Source organism: Convolutriloba macropyga, chromosome 1 (genome assembly GCF_964194025.1).
Source record: "Convolutriloba macropyga chromosome 1, txConMacr16.3, whole genome shotgun sequence".
NCBI lineage: Eukaryota > Metazoa > Xenacoelomorpha > Acoela > Convolutidae > Convolutriloba > Convolutriloba macropyga.
In genome coordinates this window covers 17,899,565-17,919,247 of record NC_134468.1, presented here as the reverse complement: position 1 = coordinate 17,919,247, position 19,683 = coordinate 17,899,565, and the positions used below count along the sequence as shown (strand labels likewise).

General features: G+C 34.8%; 1 protein-coding gene across 11 annotated transcripts; it reads right to left on the bottom strand.

Moving 5' to 3' along the window:
* Positions 1-790: 790 nt before the first annotated feature.
* Positions 791-19,288, bottom strand: LOC142346309 (uncharacterized). Of its 11 annotated transcripts, none has more exons than XM_075398855.1 (3): positions 18,621-19,288; positions 17,905-18,201; positions 791-1,268 (listed from the first exon to the last, which is right to left on the bottom strand). In XM_075398855.1, exons 2-3 carry the CDS (start codon positions 18,057-18,059, stop codon positions 1,211-1,213), a joined length of 213 nt encoding a protein of 70 aa, XP_075254970.1. In that variant the 5' UTR covers positions 18,060-18,201; positions 18,621-19,288; the 3' UTR covers positions 791-1,210. The 11 variants fall into 11 exon arrangements, with proteins under 11 accessions (XP_075254970.1, XP_075254964.1, XP_075254968.1 ...); XM_075398849.1 differs by having other exon boundaries at positions 18,636-19,288; XM_075398853.1 differs by having other exon boundaries at positions 17,905-18,241; positions 18,676-19,288.
* Between the last annotated feature and the right edge of the window lie 395 nt (positions 19,289-19,683).

Below are 19,683 nucleotides of genomic sequence, written 5' to 3'. Positions count from 1 at the left end.
CTGGTTCAGGCCCCCAAAATGGTTAAATATTACGAAGCAAAATCCGTATTCCAAGTCATTTACCTTGAGCAACGAAATGTTTGTGAGTGGTTTTGAGCCAAATTAGCTCGAATTAGACTAAGTAGAACTAGATACGAAATTATTAGAATAACAAAACGCATTGAATGGTTTAAGCCGTATCAAGGTCAAATTACGTCATTTATGAACTGAATTGACAAGTATTGGCTTGCAAAAAGCTAACAAATTTTGTCTAGCCTTTTTTTGCCGCCAGTGTAACTTTATGCGTCTTAAAATGACACAATTTTATGCAACGTTGCGTGTTAGCCGATATAAATGTGGAGCGGTGTGTTTACTGACAAGAGATTATTGTAAAAAAACGTCTCTGATATTTTGAATAAAGATTGTTTTTTTTACGTTTTCCTGCCTTTCAATTTTCAGCCGTTATTCAGCTCAAATGGATTAAAAGCATTTATTGAACCAATTAAGTCAAAAGATGGGGAACTTAGACGTGGGTTTTTGTAGTCCGTGCGGTGTTTTCAGGCTGGGGGGTTTTGCGGATTCCCCGCTAAAAGCAGCAAGTCTTCCAAAAAAATTGTGATCACAGTCTGAAAATTTCCAACTCTATTCTCAAAAATGAATACGGTGATACCTAAGCCTAAAAATTTATCACAGAGTGCCTAAAAATTATCAATAAAGGCACAGATGACTTTCTCTGGCAACGTTGAACAAATCAATTCAAATTTTGCAAATACTTAAGAAATTAATTTTAAATTAGCGTCACATTTACAGTTTTCAGTGTCTGAAATGGCAGGTCATATGCAAACTGCATCAATGGGGGAAAAGGGCACCAAAATTTCAGTAAGAAATTTTGTTGCTTTGAATTCTCCCCCTGCTTCTATCATTAAAAAGAAACCTCAAGCCTGATTGTCAAATCAACATTTTCACAATAGTTTAATGGTCTCGCCTGAACTAATAATTGCTACATACGTTGAATAACCTCATGAGTGCTATTACGAAAAAACCCAATTGACAAGGAAGCGGAAGTTAATTGTTTCAAGTTTTGATCATAGAACCTAACATTAGGCAATAAAATTAAGTCACGGCACAAAATATTCTGCGAAAACCTTCATAAAGCTGATTATTGTAAACTGATATCATCTGATATCTGTGAGCTCCAAATTAGCATAGCTGTCAAAATATCTGTACACTGTCATGCTGTTGAAATATCAATTGGTTGTTTCTGTTCTTCACTTCGTTTCTTAGGCGTCCTGAAAAAAATCAAACGTGATCGTTCCCAAGACATCCAGAGACAAAATAGGGTTAAGTTCAGCCAATGTTCACCCAAGTTGAGGGGTCGATCATATGAAAAGACTTAAAGTCGACATGGAGGAAGATGGGAGAATGGAAAAAACTAAGTAGACCATCCCAGCTCGAGGTCCTCGTTTAAAATTACTAATGATCAGACCATCAAAAACGCGGGGAGGGGGTTGCTGTGCGTTCAAAATTACATGGTTAAAGACATGTTCTGAGTCTGCCTAACGTCTAATCAAGGCCAATTTTGAACAAAGTGTGATTATGGCAATTTTCAACGAGGCAAAATCTGATCATAAAACGAGCCAATATCTGATCATGGCCAATTTTGAACCAGAACCTGGGATGTCAATTAGTCTTTTTGTAACTTGTCTTATCAACTAGGGCACTAATCAATATTCCGTCCAGGAAGGGGCTTCGAGCACTATCATATAAAACTCCAAGCCGGAGGAGTACCGGAGGGTTAAAATTTTGCGATCTTTATTCTAACTTCCGTTGTGTTGTTCACATTTTTCATAAACTTTGCTTAAATTTTGATCAATTTTTGCCGCAAAATTTGATAAAATTGTTAGCAATAGTCTCATTGCCTTTAAGTTTTAAAATATAAGAAAATTGATGATTTGCTGAACCAACAGTTTTTCCCAAAATAGCGGCTAAAATTGTGAAAATTTAGCTTTCTTTTTTTTCATGAAGAACGGCATCAGATATAGTTATTTGGATCACTTTGTCCAATCTTACTGATAGTTAAGATACAAATACTGATGATACAATCTTCGTTTACTCAGTTAAGGCGCATTTTTACCTCCGGGTCCACGAATGTGTTCTGAAACTAGCATTTTAGCCGTCTTTCGTTAACTTAATTTGATCTTTTTAAAAAGGATCATTTATTTTTTCAATTAGGATTTCTGTTTTTCAAAAAATCATTACAAAATAAATTTTTGCATTTTGTAGCACTTGCGTTTGTTAGCAGCCACGCAGCGATAGCAAGGTCTTTGGTTGATTTTTCAATGAATATCGTACACAAACATTAAAATTGTGTACTTAATTCGCGATCGAAATCACTGTTACAAATCTTATTAAGCTATCTTCTGCGGCGAGTGCACTTAACACAATTTTATCTTTGAATTCGCTTAGCGAATCGCCTATCTGTCCTACTAGGTAAGTGAATACAATTATCAAGAAATAAGTTAAATCGAGCAACTGATCTCGAGATGCGAAACGAAAAGATTGAAACAAATTACAAAATGGGTTCGCAGAATTCACAACACGTATGAACAATATTTTCCCGATGGGGGAATTAGGGTAACAGACTAACACATGAAATAATAATGGGTAAACTATAAACTTAACTTGATTGGTATCACATGTCCTTCAGGATTAAGTACAATCAATAAATAAGAACATCGTATAGGAATTTTATTGCGCCAGACTAAATGATTCTGTACAACCTTTCTCCCCTTCTAACAGAATTAAAATTGCATACAATGAAAATTTTAAAAACAATACTGGTTATATATTTTTACTTATTCACCGGTTAAATATTTATTAAAAATATATTTTACTGGTTTTCATAACTAGTCATAAACAATAGCATATCCAGTTTTAAAAAATTTGAGTTTAAAATTACATACCTTCCTAGTCGATAACTAGATTATTTGTAGCGCTCTGATCTGCAGGTTGAATACGAGGATCAGTCGGTGAAACTTCTCCTATGATTGGCGAAAAATAAGGATTTTAGATGGGTTGCACTTGGACTGCTGTATTTACTACGGTCTGTACAACTGAAGGTTGTACGGATTCAATGTCAACAACTCGGCGTTTTCTGTGGGGCTGTGTCAGGTGTCGCTGGAAGGAATTGGTTGACTCCCCGATGAATCGTCGTTATCAAATCCAAAAAATTTTGGGCTTTTTCCCTGCCCTTTTTGTCGATCGTGATAATACTTACTGTAAGGCCTCCATAGGTGAAGAAGTAGAGAGTAGCATAAGTTCTGCAGATTGGCTCGTGGGTGGCAGTGCAATGAGTGGTTCTGAGTTTTATGGAGCTGGGATTTGCGAAGCGGAAGTTGACGCTGTTTGCGTAGTAATTTCCGTTGGCGCGAAATTTGATGGCACTTTTGGCATCCTTGCTCGCATTGCGCGAGCAATATTGGAGCGATTGGACAAAAGTTCACTCGCTGTGTCCTTCTTTCGGTGTTTCATTTTAGGATCAGTCTTCTGGATTGTCGTAATCACCTTTGTGTGGCTAAGGATTTTAGCTTCTGTTTAATTCTCGATAATACGTGGTCCCCTTCTGTTTATATATTCTGAGAGCTTCGTTTTGCGTCAGCTTTGTTTCGCTCGTCCCTCGTACCAAATTTCGCAATGTCGCTATTGCAACCGGTGACATCTAATTTTCCCGGTCCGCGAATCATCGGTGTGTGTTGGTCCGTTTTTTGAACCACCGACACAGGAGCCAGTACCTCGTACAAACCATAGAGATTCTTCTTGGAGCGCTTGTTTGGGTGGCGTTTTCGGGCGAAGTTCAGTTGAACTGCTGGCTCCTTAGGTGGGCTTGCTCGACATATCTTTGACGAGCGAAGACGAGATTCATCATCATCTGTGTGTCATTCGCGTGAGAGAGCTACTTGAGTTGCCTTACACATGTTTCTCTCAATTTCTTCATCGTTGCGGTAGTTGCCCCAATGGTCTTCCGGTAACAGCTCATTTGGGGATATAGTTTCTTAATCTAAATAATGATCTAAAAAAATTTCATAACTTAAATCAGAAGAATGGGGTTTTGCAACAAAATTATTAAGCGGGATTTTGGCCCGTCTTCCAAAGTGAGATTCAAAAGGCGAAATCGTAGTATGTTTATGTTTGCATATAATTCTTTATTTGCTTCTTTTTTTCATTCAAGGCGTTGTTTAGTGGTACTAAATAATCGTTCTAGCAAACCGATAGCCCGGTGATCATTTGCTGGAGCAGGAACTAAAGTTATAGTATTCTTTGTGCAAAAATTTTTTACTTTATTAACTATCGGACAAAGAGCTTGATCGATTCTTACAGACCGGGGAACTCCGTGAAATTGTATAGAATTATCTAAAATTTTAATTGCATTTGAAGCGTTTGCGTTTTCAAAAATTTCAGCAGATGGATATTTAGAAAATCTATCAATACATATAAATTACATATAAATCAATACAAATAAAATCTAACAAAATATAAATTTCATTATTAATAGGGCCTGCAAAATCTATTTGTATTTCTTGGTTCGTGACTGTACATGCTTTACGTGCTTGAAATTGCTTCGCGGGAGTGACGGATTTCAAATTATAACCAATTGCGGTGCAATGTTTGCATTCTATTGCGCGAACCACTCGATCCCTCTTCATGTATGGCCACCAGCAGTGTTTGACCATACATAGCATTCCACAGCTACCCGGGGTGACTTGCATGGAGTTTTTTTTATTAACGTGTCTTTCAAAGCTTTTGGTATGGCCATCTTTTCGTCCACACATACAAAGCCACTACGGACGTTTATATCCCGCCAATAGCGGTGCAGGTACGGTTTAGTTGTTTGAGCCTGTTTTTATTGGACCGAACAATGCATTCCCGGACTTCTTTGAGCACTGCATGTTTTCTCGTGAGTGAAGCAGTCAATTTCTTATTGAACGCTTTACCAATCACACTATCAAAGGACATAACCTGAGGGCTGTCAGTGACACTTGTACTAAGTTTAGAATGTGGTGGTGATTGGAGGGGCTTGTGTTGTGCTGCATTATCTGTGGACGATACGCCGGGCGAAATTCTAGTGTTGTTTCTCTGAAATGAGGATTTTACTTTCTTTGCAGACACTTGTTGGTTCATTTTTGATGAGGTATGAATTAAATGAATTGAGGTAAAAACCGACAGACTTTGAGCACGTGGGGTATTTAAAGTATTTGAATTTTTAGTGCTAATTAGGGAAGGAAATTGAAAAGGTTTTGTGATTGAGAAGTTAGAGTAGTTTAATTCATTAAATTTGAGTTGATTTTGGTAATCGAGTTGCGCCTTTTCGGTATTTTGCGTCTCAAATTGTTGTATTTGAGCCTCAATTTGCAGTGGAGAATGAATAGCATTCGCACTATGCAATGCGAGTGGAAAATGAACTTGGTGTGTGCTGGTGTGAATTGCAAAGGAGGTGTTTGTGGTATGTGTATTATGTGATTGTAGTTACAAAATAAAAATTTGCGAAGCGAGTGTTAATTGATTCTGAGTAAAGCGTACTCGCGATTCATGATCACTATCAAAAATAGTGTGATTAGTGAGGAATGATTTTAGATTACTATGTTGCCGGGCAGGTGTTAACTCATTTTGAGTTAAGCGAACTCTCGTTGCATGTTGACTATCTAAATTGGTAAAGTTGAAGGAGGTGAAGTTTGAATTATAATTTCGCGTGGCAAGTGATGAATTTTTTTGAGGAAAATGTTCTTGCACTGCGTTATCACTGAGGAAATTATGATTGTGTATTGGAGTTTTTTTTTGATGTAGAACTTTTCGTAGCGAGTGACAAAATGTTTTGGGTTAAAGGTACAGATATTTTAGAATCGTTTTTTAATACTTGATTAAGTTGTTTAATAGTGTGTATTTGCTGGTCGGGTGTATTGTCTAAATAAAACGTTTTAAGTTGAACAGCAGAAATATGTTTTACTTGTTGATTTAATTTTGCATCTGTTTGTATTCTAGATAAAGTGGCAACCAAAAACTTTTCGTTAGATCTTGAAATACTTTTTGCTGCTTGATAAGCATTACGAGATATATAGTTTACGTGGCCCATCTTTGCTCCTGGAAAAAGTTCTTTTTCAAAATGACAAGGTAAAAAAACTATATACCCATCGTGACAAACGGCTTTTATATGATTTGTTAGATCTATTTTCTTTTAAGATTGAAAACAGAGCTCGGTGATCAGTTAAAATTCAAAATTATTTTCCATAAAATGGCTTTCAAAATATTCTATAAACGATGCCACTCCAAGTAATTCTTGCTCCCTAATGCTGTAACGTTTTTCGTTACTATTCAAGAATCTGGGGGCAAATGAAATTGGCTTCCAGCCGTTAACAGTCAACTGTTCTAATGCTGCTCCGAAACCGGAGCGAGAAGCATCACATTTGATACGTGTTTCGAGTTGAGCATTGTCGTGAAACTTTTTTGTGTGAATTGCAATTCCTGTTTTAATAGCATAAAAATGAACAATGTGTTCGTCGGTCCAGAATACTTAATTGATTTACGAAGGAGAGGTCTTAAAGGATGACAAAGTTGGGATGAGTTAGATATAAATTAACTAATTTAATAGACAGAGCCAAGGAAGAACGTAATTTGTCAAGTGTATTAGGGGATTGGAGTGAATGAATTGCAAAAGTTTCAAATTCAAGTGGCGATATTCCTGTTTGGGTAAAATTATAGCCTAACTACGATATTTCTTGTTTTGCAAAGTGAAACTTGGATAAAAATATGCGAAGATCTACGTCTAATTTCTTTAGGCGAATTGTTACAAGATTAAAATGATCTTCTTCTGAGCCTTTAATTACAATGAGAATATTATCAAGGAAACAGAAGGTGTTTTTGAGGCGCCTCAGCGTATAGTCAATAGTTTTTTGAAATTCGGTAGGCATATCAGTAAGTACCAGTTTTGAACCGATATGTGCCTGTCATATCACCACTGACCATATTGAAATTACAGTGTTTGGAGTTGTCAAGATGGAGATTTTGTTGACTATAGGCATATTTAAGATCTATGGTAGCAACGAAAATTTTATTTCAGCCGGTTCTGTTCTATAATCGATAATAATTTGTGATATGGAGTCAATGAGTGTTTCAATATTAAGAACTTAATACTTGTTTTTGTGTTTAGATTAGTTACAATTTTTGGAGTCTAAAGATAACTTTATTGTTTGATCTCTTTTGACTGTAAAAACAATTGGGGAAATGCAAGATTGATCTGGATACTTTTTGAGTTTTTCTTTATTTCGTTCTTAAAGTAGTTTTCTGTTTTCAGTATTAACTCTTTCTTGTAATTTGATGAGTACTCTTTTAACCTTTTGATGTTTGGTTTGAAAGTTTTTATGAAATTTAGACATAACGATATATACTTTTGATCTACCGAAACGTGAGATGAGTTAAAGAAAGTAGTTTGCTATGCGTGTTTTGAATGAACATTGAGTAGCGATATTGTTGACCCTACTACATTCGTCAGAACACAGAGTTTGAGTAATTGATATCCCATGTGCCGAGGACACATGTTTGCTCATTTTTGATGAGGTATGAATTAAATTGATTGAGGTAAAAACCGACTGACTTTGAGCTGGAAAATGGGTAAAAAGCGACTTTTGTTTGTTTGTCGATTGAGCACGTGGGGTATTTAAAGTATTTGAATTTTTAGTGCTAATTAGGGAAGGAATTTGAAAAGTTTTGGTGATTGACAAGTTAGAGTCGTTTAATTCATTAAATTTGGAAATTTGGGTTGATTTTGGTAATCGAGTGGCGCTCTTTTTGTATTTTGCGTCTCAAATTGTTGTATTTGAGCCTCAATTTGTAGTGGAAAATAAATAGTATTCGCACTATGCGATGCGAGTGGAAAATTAATTTGGTGTGTGCTAGTGTGAGTTGCAATTGAGGTGTTTGTGGTATCTGTATTTTGTGATTGTAGTGGCAAAATAGAGTTTTGCGAAGCGAGTGTTAATTGATTCTGAGTAAAGCGTACTCGCGATTCATGATCACTATCAAAAATAGTGTGATTAGTGAGAAATGATTTTAGATTACTATGTTCCTGGGCAGGTTTTAACTGATTTTGAGTTATGCGTACTCTCGCTGCATGTTGACTATCTAAATTGGTATAATTAAAGGAGGTGAAATTTGAATTATAATTTCGCGTGGCATGTGAAGAATTTTTTTGAGGAAAATGTTCTTGCACTGCGTTATCACTAAGGAAATTATGGTTGTGTATTGGAGTTCATGTTGAAGTAGAACTTTGCGTAGCGAGTGACAAAATGTTTGGATTAAAGGTACAGATGTTTTAGAGTCTGTATTTAATACTTGATTAAGTTGTTTAATAGTGTGTATTTGTTGGTCGGGTTTATTGTCTAAATAAAATGTATTAAGTTGAACAGCAGAAATATGTTTTGCTTGTTGAATTAATTTTGCATCTGTTTGTAATCTAGATAAAGCGGCAACCAAAAACTTTTCATCAGATCTTGAAATACTTTTTTCTGCTTGATAAGCATTACGAGATATATAGTCTGCGAGACCCTTCTTTGTTTCTGGTAAAAGTTCTTTTTTAAAATGATAAAGTAATAAATTATTTACCCATCGTGACAAACGGCTTCTATAAGATTTGTTAGAACTATGTTCTTTTAAGGTTGAAAGCAGGGCTCGATGATCAGTTAAAATTCAAAATTCTTTTCCATAAAGATGGCTTCTAAAATATTCTATAAACAAAGCCAATCCAAGTAATTCTAACTCGTTAATGCTGTAACGTCTTTCGTTACTATTCGAGAATCTGGGGCAAATGAAATTGGCTTCCAGCCGTTAAAAATCAACTGTTCTAATGCTGCTCCGAAACAGGAACGAATAGCATCACAATTGATACGTGTTTCGAGTTGTGCATTGTTGCGAAAATTGTTTGTGTGATTTGCAATTCGTGTTCTAATAGCATGAAAATGTACAGTGTGTTCGTCGGTCCAGACTACTTAATTGATTTACGAAGGAGAGGTCTTAAAGGATGACAAAGTTGGGATGAGTTAGATATAAATTAACTAATATAATAGACAGAGCCAAGGGAAAAACGTAATGTTTTAAGTGTATAAGGGGGTTGGAGTGAAAGAATTGCAGAAGTTTTAAATTCAAATGGCGATATTCCTGTTGGGGTAATATTATAGCCTAACCACGAAATTTCTTGTTTTGCAAAGTGAATTTTGGGTAAATTTATGCGAAGATCTACGTCTAATTTCTTAAGGCAATTTTTTACAAGAGAATTTTTTACAATTTTTGAGGCCCTTTAGCGTAGAGTCAATAGTTTTTTGAAATTCGGCAGGCATATCAGTAAGTACCCGTTTTGAACCAATATGTGCCTGTCATATCACCACTGACGATATTGTACAGTGTTTGGAGTTGTCAGGATTAAGATTTAGTTGACTATAGGCATATTTAAGATCTATGGTAGCAAAAAAAATTTTTTCAGCTGGTTCTGTCTTATAATCGGTAATAATTTGTGATGAGTCAATGAGCGTTTCAATATCAGGTATTTGGTTCTTGTTTTTGTGTTTAGATTAGTTACAATTTTTGGAGTCTACAGATAACTTTATTTATTGATCTCTTTTGACTGTAAAAACAATTGGGGAAATGCAAGATTGATCTGAATACTTTTTGAGTTTTTCTTTATTTCGTTCTTAAAGTAGTTTTCTGTTTTCAGTATTAACTCTTTCTTGTAATTTGATGAGTACTCTTTTACCCTTTTGATGTTTGCTTTGAAAGTTTTTATGAAGTTTAGACATAACGATATATACTTTTGATCTACCGAAACGTGAGATGAGTTAAAGAAAGTAGTTTCCTATGCGTGTTTTGAGTTAACATTGAGTAGCAATATTATTGACCCTACTACATTCGTCAGAACACAGAGTTTGAGCAATTGATATCCCAAGTGCCGTTGACACATGTTTGCTCATTTTTGATGAGGTATGAATTAAACTAATTGAGGTAAAAACCGACTGACTTTGAGCTGGAAAATGGGTAAAAAGCGACTTTTGTTTGTTTGTCGATTGAGCACGTGGGGTATTTAAAGCATTTGAATTTTTAGTGCTAATTAGGGAAAGAATTTGAAAAGTTTTGGTGATTGACAAGTTAGAGTCGTTTAATTCATTAAATTTGGAAATTTGGGTTGATTTTGGTAATCGAGTGGCGCTCTTTTTGTATTTTGCGTCTCAAATTGTTGTATTTGAGCCTCAATTTGTAGTGGAAAATGAATAGTATGCGATGCGAGTGGAAAATTAATTTGGTGTGTGCTAGTGTGAGTTGCAAAGATCAGTTTTGTGTATAGATCAGTTATAATTTTTTCAGTCAAAAGATAACTTTATTGTTTGATCTCTTTTGACTGTAATAACAATTGGGGAAATGCAAGACTGATCTGAAAAATTTTTCAGTTTTTTTTGTTTCGTTCTTAAAGTAGTTTTATATTTTCTTTATTAACTCTTTATTGTAATTTGATGAGTACTCTTTTACCTTTTTGATGTTTATTTGTTTTTGTTGAAAGTTCTTATGAAATTTGGACATAGCGATATGTACTTTTCATCTACGGATACGTGAGATGAGTTGAGGAAAATGTTTTGCTATGCGTGTTTGGTATGAACATTGAGTAGTGATAGTGTTGACCATACTACCTTCGTCAGAACACAGAGTTTGAGTAATTATTATCCCAAGGGCCTCGAACAGGTCTCTACCAATCAGTGGCCTTAATCCATCTTTAACTTCCACGAATTCATCATCTTCAATTCTCCAACCATTGCTATGCACCAATGTCTGCGTCATTCAAATGATGGGCATGGGTTCATTCGCGAAATATTTGAGTTTTTGAGAAGGAACCGTCGTTAACCATCTTTCAAGAGTAGATTTATTAATATCTTCAGTGGCAAGTGATTCTTTTAAGATGTTGCATACATTTCCGGAAGCGAAGAGGAGTCCTACTTTGTATTTCCGATCTGCAGGATCGTGCTTTTGGGTTCAATATGTACGGTAGTACACGCTATGCTAGCTACCATGTTGTCATCTGAACTGTCATAATCTGATCCACGTTCTGGGTTATAACTTGTATATTGAATAGCATTAACAGAGTTATCAGTTGTATCTTTCTCAATTGAGCTTACGTTAGGTCTTGAGGATTTGGAAGAAGTAGGTTTTGGTTTTCTGCATACACGAGAGATATGTTTTTGTAGTCCACAGTTATTGCACGTTTTGCTTTCTGCAATACATTTATCCTTGTGAGCTGCTGACCAGGAAATACCGCAGTTTCAACACAATTGATTTGTTTATCGAGTTGAGACTGGAAAATTTTGCCGTTGATTCGGGCGACGAAATGAACGTTTTGGTGTTATTGCGTTCACATGCAAAAAAGGTTGATTGCCTGAATTTTGTAACTGATTCCGCTGTCCAGGTTCCATGTTGATGGCTAAATGTAATGCATGAGCGGGTTCGACAGTTTTTCTTAGTAATTCTATCTGAATTTCGGGATCCTGCATGTTGGCGATGAAGAGATCTTTTATTAGAGTATGTTCTTGATTTCTAAGCTCGCAATTTTCTGACAGTTCCTTCAATTTGCCGAGGAAGTGTTCTATGGTTTCTCTTTTTGGTTGCTTGGTGGTCAGAAGCATCTACCTGTCAAAAAAGATTTTGCGTGGGCGAACAAATGTGTCCTCCACGATTTTCCAGATTTCCAAAGTCGTTAATGCATTCACCTTGAGGTGCCATTTTCTACTGCATTTAATTCGTCTCCCTTCGGCGCCCAGACTGAGGTACAAAATAGAGACAGTTTTGCGAACAGCTTGTATCCATGGTTTATCACCACACATGACTACTATCTCTATTTGTTTTCGACACCGATCTATCAGTTCATTTTCAACTGTGCATTTCTGGCTAGAGGTTCTCTTCTTGTTGTGATTGAGCAGAAAAACCAGTGAGTGTATTTTCGTAAATCGGTTCTATAGGAAGTTGCACATTCTCGGGCTTGGGTTCAAGTAAATTAGCCAATGCAATGTTTTCTTTTGCTAGTGGTGTCCCCCTTTGGGTTGCTGACTGCGCCATGTCGTACACAAACAATATTGTGTACTTTATTTGCGATCCAAATTACTGTTAGATTTACTGTTAACCTATCTTGTGCTGCAAGTGCACTTAACACAATTGTTTCTTTGAATCCTCTGAGCGAATGGCCTATGTTTCACTTGTCTGTCTTACTAGGTAAGTGAAGACGATTATCCGGAAATAAGTTAAATAGAGCAACTGAGCAACTGATCAAATTAATTACAATGAAAAACTTTGATTTTTAAAAAAAAAAATAAATTTTGTTTAAAATAAAAACATCGTATAGGAATATTACTACACCTGATTAAATTACTATGTACAACAATAAAAATGGTTTCGGATTGATTTTGTGTTTGTCTCTCTTATATTTGTTTTGCATTTCTTCATCCCAATCACAGACAATTCTCATTTTTTTTTTTCAAAAAACAACTTTAAACTTTTTCATATATGTCCATGTGACGTCCAGGGAACAAATTTTTTCAGTTCTGAGTAAAGCTCATGGTTTTTATTGCTCCAACAAATTGTTTTCGTAAAATATTGAGAAATTCTTGACTTTTGCCAGAAATTGATGTTCTTTTTGTAGTTTTATGACTTAATCTAATTTTTAAAATATTTATTTCGGTACCTAGGAAGCTAACAAAGAATTTTTCCAATGCTTTCATTTTATGCACAATCGTTTTTCGATTTTATGTCTCAAAAAGTGTCTAAAAATAACAATTTATTTTTGATAGTCAGTTACAGACCAGAATGATTTTAAATCAAAACTCAATCACTGACAATCCAAATCTACGTGCGAACAATCTAATGAACATACGTGATAACTTAAACCGAAAGCTTTGGATTTTTCAACACCGTTTGCTTAAAATTGTTTGTGAAGCTGTGAATTCTACCTGTTTTCGTTCAAGTTTTGTAGTCTTTTGACTTAGTCTGATCGATGATATGTTAAATTTGCCTCTCAAGCAGCAACATGTTTAACCAGTTATTAATTTTTAGTCGAACACTTATGACTGTTATGACTGATGGTTTTTAAATTACTTGTTTTCAAAATAATATTTTCTTCTTAGGTTTGCCAATTTCAATATTTTTCTGCTACCTTTCAATGTTGTCTCAAAAACGAGAGAAGCCTAAGTCTCTTTCTAGCGCATTAGAAAGTAGTCTTTTTTCTGTTTTACTTTTCAAATATTGGTTGATTGGAATTGATGTGACGATCTATCAAAGTTTTGAAAAAATTTTGCGTTTTTCCAGTTATTGAGGTTATCTTGTTCTGTCTTCTTCGATAACCAACTAAAAGGAAAATCATAAATGACATCAGTGGATCTGGCAGTAGGCGGAATTGTTTATATTTAACTTTTTCATTGGGAAATTGACTGTTTAATAGGTTGCGACTTTGTTTCTTCGCGCAAGTGTATCGAATGTTTGACTTTTGACCGTATTTGTTCTCTTTATAGTCATATGACGTATTGTGGATAATTATGTGTCTCAATGGCTTTGCATAAGGGTAAAATAGAAGTCCTTCAAAGAATTGCGTTGATAGCTAATGGTTTTCATGAATTTGAATTTTTTTGGTTTTTTTAATTCGATGCCACAATATCACACTAATGGTTTGGTTCAATTTGCGTTACATGAAAACATAATTTAAGGCATTTAATGTTCTTAAGGAATATTTTGTGGTTTTAACGGTTGCAACACTGCTTTTCTGTTAATTTTAGCTGATTTTTTCGTTTTTGATGATCTTTTTGTAGTCGCCAAACATATGATGGGAAAAGATAGGTATCAACTGCTTCCTATGAGCAGAAATTTAACCCTTTTAGTGAGCCCAAAAGATACGTACTAGTTTTAACCAATTTGCAATTGTAGAAGCTGATAACTAACTTATTATTAATCCAGTTGGGCACAAAATATCGCCATTTTGAATGACCTTTAACAGAAATCTTTTGGAAAGTCTCTAAAAATTTCGTTGTATTTAATAAAAGACAGAACTATAAATGCACCATAAGTCAATTTTTAATTGTTTTGACTCACTTGTGGGGGAAGGAACTATATAATCAAAATGGTTTTTTGTTCAGTTGATTTTGGCCGACCGATATATTCATCATAGAGAGTTGAGACCGGTATCAAAAGAAGCCTGTCCAGTGCAAACAGCGGCTTTTAAACGTTTTTCCAAGTTTTGGGAATAGTAGAGGAAATTCCGTTGTTTTTTTTCACCTATTTTAGACAAAATTTTACAAATTTTTGACCAAATTTTCGTCATTTTTGCAAACAATTTACGAAAATTGTTTTAAGAAAAGCAAATTGTTTCACTTCTTAGGATAGAGAAGGCTTGCCGATTCAAATGTCTTCAAGTCTTTTCGGCTGAATCTTCGCTTTTTTCTCAGAAGAGAAGAAGATTGGTTTGAGAATTTTTATGAAAAGTGGCTCCAAGTTCTCGTTTTTATTCACTTTGTTTAAATATACCAGATATATAGGCCTCAAAAGTGTAGTCAGAAGCTTTGAAAACTCAAAAAAGCATGTTGTATTTTTGCTCCCTATAGGAGTCTTCTGGAATGAAAATTGTCATCAATTTTTGATAAATTAACGCAATTTTTATACGGAATTCATCATTTATTTTTGTTTTATTGAAACAATTCTTTTTCTAATTAAATTAGTCTGCAAGCATATGGAAAAATTATATGTTTTTTTGGGCCCACGGCAAACTCAAGGCAAAGTTCGGACTCATCTTGGACTCTTATAATCAATAACTTTTTGGATTACATTTGGGCGCGGCCTTTTTAAAAACAAATTTAATTTTTTCGTTTTTTTAATGGAAAAGGACAGGTCTCAACTGCTTCCTATGAGCAAACAATTAACCCTTTTAATGAGCCCAAAAATAGGTACTAGTTCTAACCAATTTATAATTGTAGCAGCTCATAACTAACTTATTATTATTTCAGTTGGGCACAAAATAACGCCATTTTGAATGACCTTTATCAGAAATCTTTGTGGTTTTTTGGAGTCGCTAAAAAATTTTGTCGTATTCAACAAGGACCAGAATTACAAATGCAACATAAGCCATTTTCAATTGTTTTGACACACTTGTGGGGGAAGGAACTATATAATCAAATTGGTTTTTTGTTTAGTTATTTTTGGCCGACCGATATATTCATCGTAGAGAGTTGAGACCAGTATCAAAAAAGCCGGTCCAGCGCAAATAGCGGGATTAAAACTTCTTTTCATTTTCGTTTTCTACAGGTAGTTACCGAGGTTTCAAGTTTTGTGAATAGTAGACAAAATTTCGTTGTTTCTTAATCACGTATTTTAGACCAAATTTTACGTGTTTTTGACCAAATTTTCGTCAGTTTTGCGAACACATTAACAAAATCATTTTAAAAAATGCAGATAGTTTTACTTCTGATGGTAAAAGAAGCTTGCCAATTCATTTTCTCCAAGTTCTTTGGCTGATATTTTTGCTATTTTCTCACAAGAAAAGAGAATTAGTTTGAGAAATTTTTAATGAAAAATGGCTCCAAGTTCTTCTTTTTACACTCTTTGTTTATATATACCAGATACATAGGCCTCGAAATTGCTGTCAGAACCTTTGAAAACTCAAAAAAACAAGTTGTATTTTTGCTCCTTTAGGAGTCTTCTGCAATTAAAATTTTGCCCAATTTTTTAAATTAAACCAATATTTATACGGAATGCACCATTTACTTTTGGTTTATTGAAACAATTCTTTTCCTAATTAATCTAGTCTAAAAACATATGGAATAATTAATTGTTTTGTTGGACCCACGGCAAACTCAGGGCGATTTTTGGTTTCATCTTGGATTCTTAAAATCAACAACTATTCTTATTACTTTTGGGCGCGGCCTTTTCAAAAATGTATTTAACTTTTTCGTTTTTGTGTGTGTGTGTGTGTTAATTACCGACGAGAGTTATTTCAAATCAAGGCGCAATTAATTACATGTTCTATACACATAAAATGGGGCCAAATAAATAAATTATGTCATCAGAGAATAGCTAAATATTTTAAAGGCTCTGACAATGAGATTTCGAAATTTTCAATTGAATTTTTTTGTTTTGCTTTTATTTGTCATTGTTTTTGGCGCTTCATGATTTGGTGTTACCATTTAAAGATCTAATGGTATTCTTTATGAAAAAAGGGCCAAACTATACAAAGAAAGCTTTCAGTTGTTTTCTAACGACTGTTACAACCTTGCTTATATTTTTTTTAGATAATTGTGAGTCAAAATTCGAAATTTGCCATTTTTTAAAAAATTATTTCTGTCCACATGTAGTTTAATCTCAGTATATACAAAGCAAAATTTCTTACAACTGGAACAATTCAAACTCTTATAGTGGTTTTAAATACAACTAAGGTTTCTTCGCTATTTTAAGAATCAGTGAATTATCGAGCTTTGTCATTATTGAATTATTTCTATCAAGGTTTTAGCTTAGTCTCTGTAGCGACAAGTGGCATCCTCTTTCTAGTAACCCAGATCAAATATTCACAATCCTTTGAGATTTAACAGTTAGTTTTTTGGCTTTGGCACTTCGCTTTTTCATAAAACCCAGATTTTTGGATATTTTCCCATTGCTGTTTTTTTTTATTTCGGTTCCACATTATCACACTGATGGTTTGGCCCAATTTGCGTTACATAAAATCGCAATTTAAGGTATTTAATGTTCTTCATGAATATATTGTGGTTTTAAACTTTACAACACTGCTTTTGTGTTAATTTTAGCTGATTTTTTCGTTTTGGACGCTCTTTTTGTAGTCGCCTGACATATTATGGAAAAGGACAGGTCTCATCTGCTTCCTATGAGCAGAAAATTAATTTTTTAGTGAGCCCAATAGATACGTACTAATTTTAACCAATTTGTAATTGTAGCAGCGTAATTGGAAGCGTTTTTTTAAAAAAATTTTGCCCTTTTTGCTCGTCTTTGTCGACCTGTTACCGAGTCTCATATCTTATCTGATGAAGTTCAGGTTTGTTAAATTCAGGTTTTATCTGATTCTATTTTTGTTTTGGAATTGAGTGTTTTTTATACATCGAGTTTTGATCTCAACTATTGATTGCAGTTATTTGATCTTGTCCAGTACTCAATTTAATGGCATGTCTCGCGGCCCCTAACCCAGCACTATTTTTTTCACTTAGTTGTTTGTTGAACGATGTATGATGAGTTTTCTATCTCTTCCTCATCTGTTAGACAATTAAATCAAAACATGGATGGGCGGGGTCGGAACATTATGTGCAAAACGCACATTACCGAGACTCCTTGTTCAATTTGAGCATTTGTCTATTCAATCTTGTCAGTGTCTGCTGATGCTTTCTTTTTACGAAAAAAACAGTAGTTTGAACACTTTTGACAAATTGATCTGTTCCAGATTTGAACCGATGAGAATTTTGCGATTAACTAAGAATCCATAATGAGATGTCTAACTAAAGAGTTAATTTAATATTCTTGCAAATTTTGAAATTTGATTATTTTAGAACCAATTTTGTCTTTTTATGACTAATTTTGTCAACGTTTTATCATTTTCGGATTGTTCGAAGCTGCGTTATTATTGATCTGGAATAACGTTCATTGATTCCTTTGTCTAACTGTGCAAATAAAATATATATTTCGTCAAATTACTCGTCATTACCAATGTTGCTTCCGCTCATTCATTTAATTGACAGACTTCATATGAATTCGAGAATGTAAAATTTTAAATATGCGACTTTTTATTATTATGATCTGTTCGAACAGCAAAATTGGGGCCGTGATGACGCAATTTATGGAGATTTTAATCATTCATAAGAGACGTACCTCTGTCCGCAGACAACAATGAGAACAGCAACAAGGGTCAGTATAAGCCAGGGCACAATCAGCACGTAAGGGTTGATCTCGTGGATGAATTGGAAACCCTCTGCTATCAGGGACGTCTTGTTCACACGGGGCAGCGTAATTGGGTGGTGGGTCATGCCGGGTAATTTGGGCACAAGTAAACAATCCTCGATCTCTATTGTGATTTCAAAGTGGCCGTTTATTAGAAAACTCAAGGGGTGTAAAAATTTTTAGTGTTTACATGTTGTGAAGGATTTGACGTATTTATTTAAAGCACTACTATATACAGGTAACTGCGCTCGCTCGATTTGCCGAAATACTTTTCAGCCGATAACTACCTTCTTTGAATTGAATTGAATCAATTCAGATTTTATTGTATCTACAACACTTACTCTACTTCTCGGACGGTAGCTCTCAAAAATTGCTTCCTTGTTCCATTAGATTATTACGTAATAATTGACAATTGTATATTTCAATTCTGATAGAAATTTCCACTTACTTCAATGCTATAGAAATCATTTTGAGTTTAGAAATGGGCATTAGTTTGCTCAAAGATGCTTAAAAATACTTTTCCAAATTGAGGATTTCGTTCAAAATTTTGCGGGGAGAACCACTGAATAAGCCCTGAAAAAATTCAGCGCAAACCCCCCGCAAAAATAAGCGATGATTGAAAGCTTTAGCACTAATTGAGCGTGAACAGTCAAAATGTGGACGAGTTATTTTGTCTGCTGAACTTTTATGTCGGCTAATAACCCTCTAGCCCAGAAGATAAGCTTGAAAGGGTGAAGTAGCTGGCAAAAGGAAGCATAGAGTGTGAATTCTGAATATGGTCTGAACCGCTTATGCCATCATGAATTAGAGTCTCTGGGGTCTGTGGGTAATTTTAAAAGACCCCCTCCTCACTGTTTTTAGAACCAAATTAAACGGGGCTGAACGTTCACCAAAGCGCGAAGTAAAAATTGAACATGTAAGCAGTTTATTAAGATATTGGCTCAGGTCGTGAACGAGCCATGGATGAATTTTTGTAGTAAAAAGGAAAAACGATAATAAAAATTAGTAACTCTCTCCGGAAATGGGGAATACAGAACGAGACAAAAGTAGACTATGGTTAGACATTGATGAAAATTGGAAAAATGGCTACAGTTCACTCCAGTGCAGGTGGTAATAATCAATTCAGGAGATTGGAGTGAAAGGAATACTGCTACGCGTCATACTCACCTGGGACAAAAGCGGTTATGCTAACATAGCTGGGGGGGGGGATGTTTGATATTTATGCAAAATATCAACTTTAAGTCCCACTTTATTATGTTACCATGTTAAAATCTATTACAATTTTTATCAGCTTCATTTAGCAGACTTATTTCAAGCTTTTCATCCAAACGTTCAAAGCTGTTTATGTTATCAAATAAATTATACACTGTACACTGTGAGCTTTGAGAACAATATTTCCCTTGAGTTTTTCCAGTAAGGGCACGTTGGGAAAATAAAAGTAAAAAATTATTTATGGTTACCTTTTTGCAATTCAAACAAGAGTCCACTAGACAGCTCTTGAAGCATTTCCAACTGAATGACCGAAATTGGGTAGAATTTTATTTGCACTGTGTGAATATTTAAAGTAAAAATACAGTACATGACTCCTATTTCAATTAACCTAATTCATGACCACAGGAGCTTATCAGAAAGAACACAAAAAATGTCTTAACAGAGATCACAGCTGTGGAAGGAAGTAAAAACTAACAAGGCGGCTCGGTAATGTGCGAT

Excerpts from the sequence above, each read along its gene's own strand:
- LOC142346309 (XM_075398841.1), bottom strand. The coding sequence starts at position 18,730 with ATGCTTCCTTTTGCCAGCTACTTCACCCTTTCAAGCTTATCTTCTGGG. Across the intron at positions 18,098-18,675 it reads CTTATCTTCTGGGCTAGAGG|AGATCGAGGATTGTTTACTT; the intron begins GTTATTAGCCGA and ends AAATCACAATAG. Across the intron at positions 1,269-17,904 it reads ATTGTTGTCTGCGGACAGAG|GACGCCTAAGAAACGAAGTG; the intron begins GTACGTCTCTTA and ends GATTTTTTTCAG.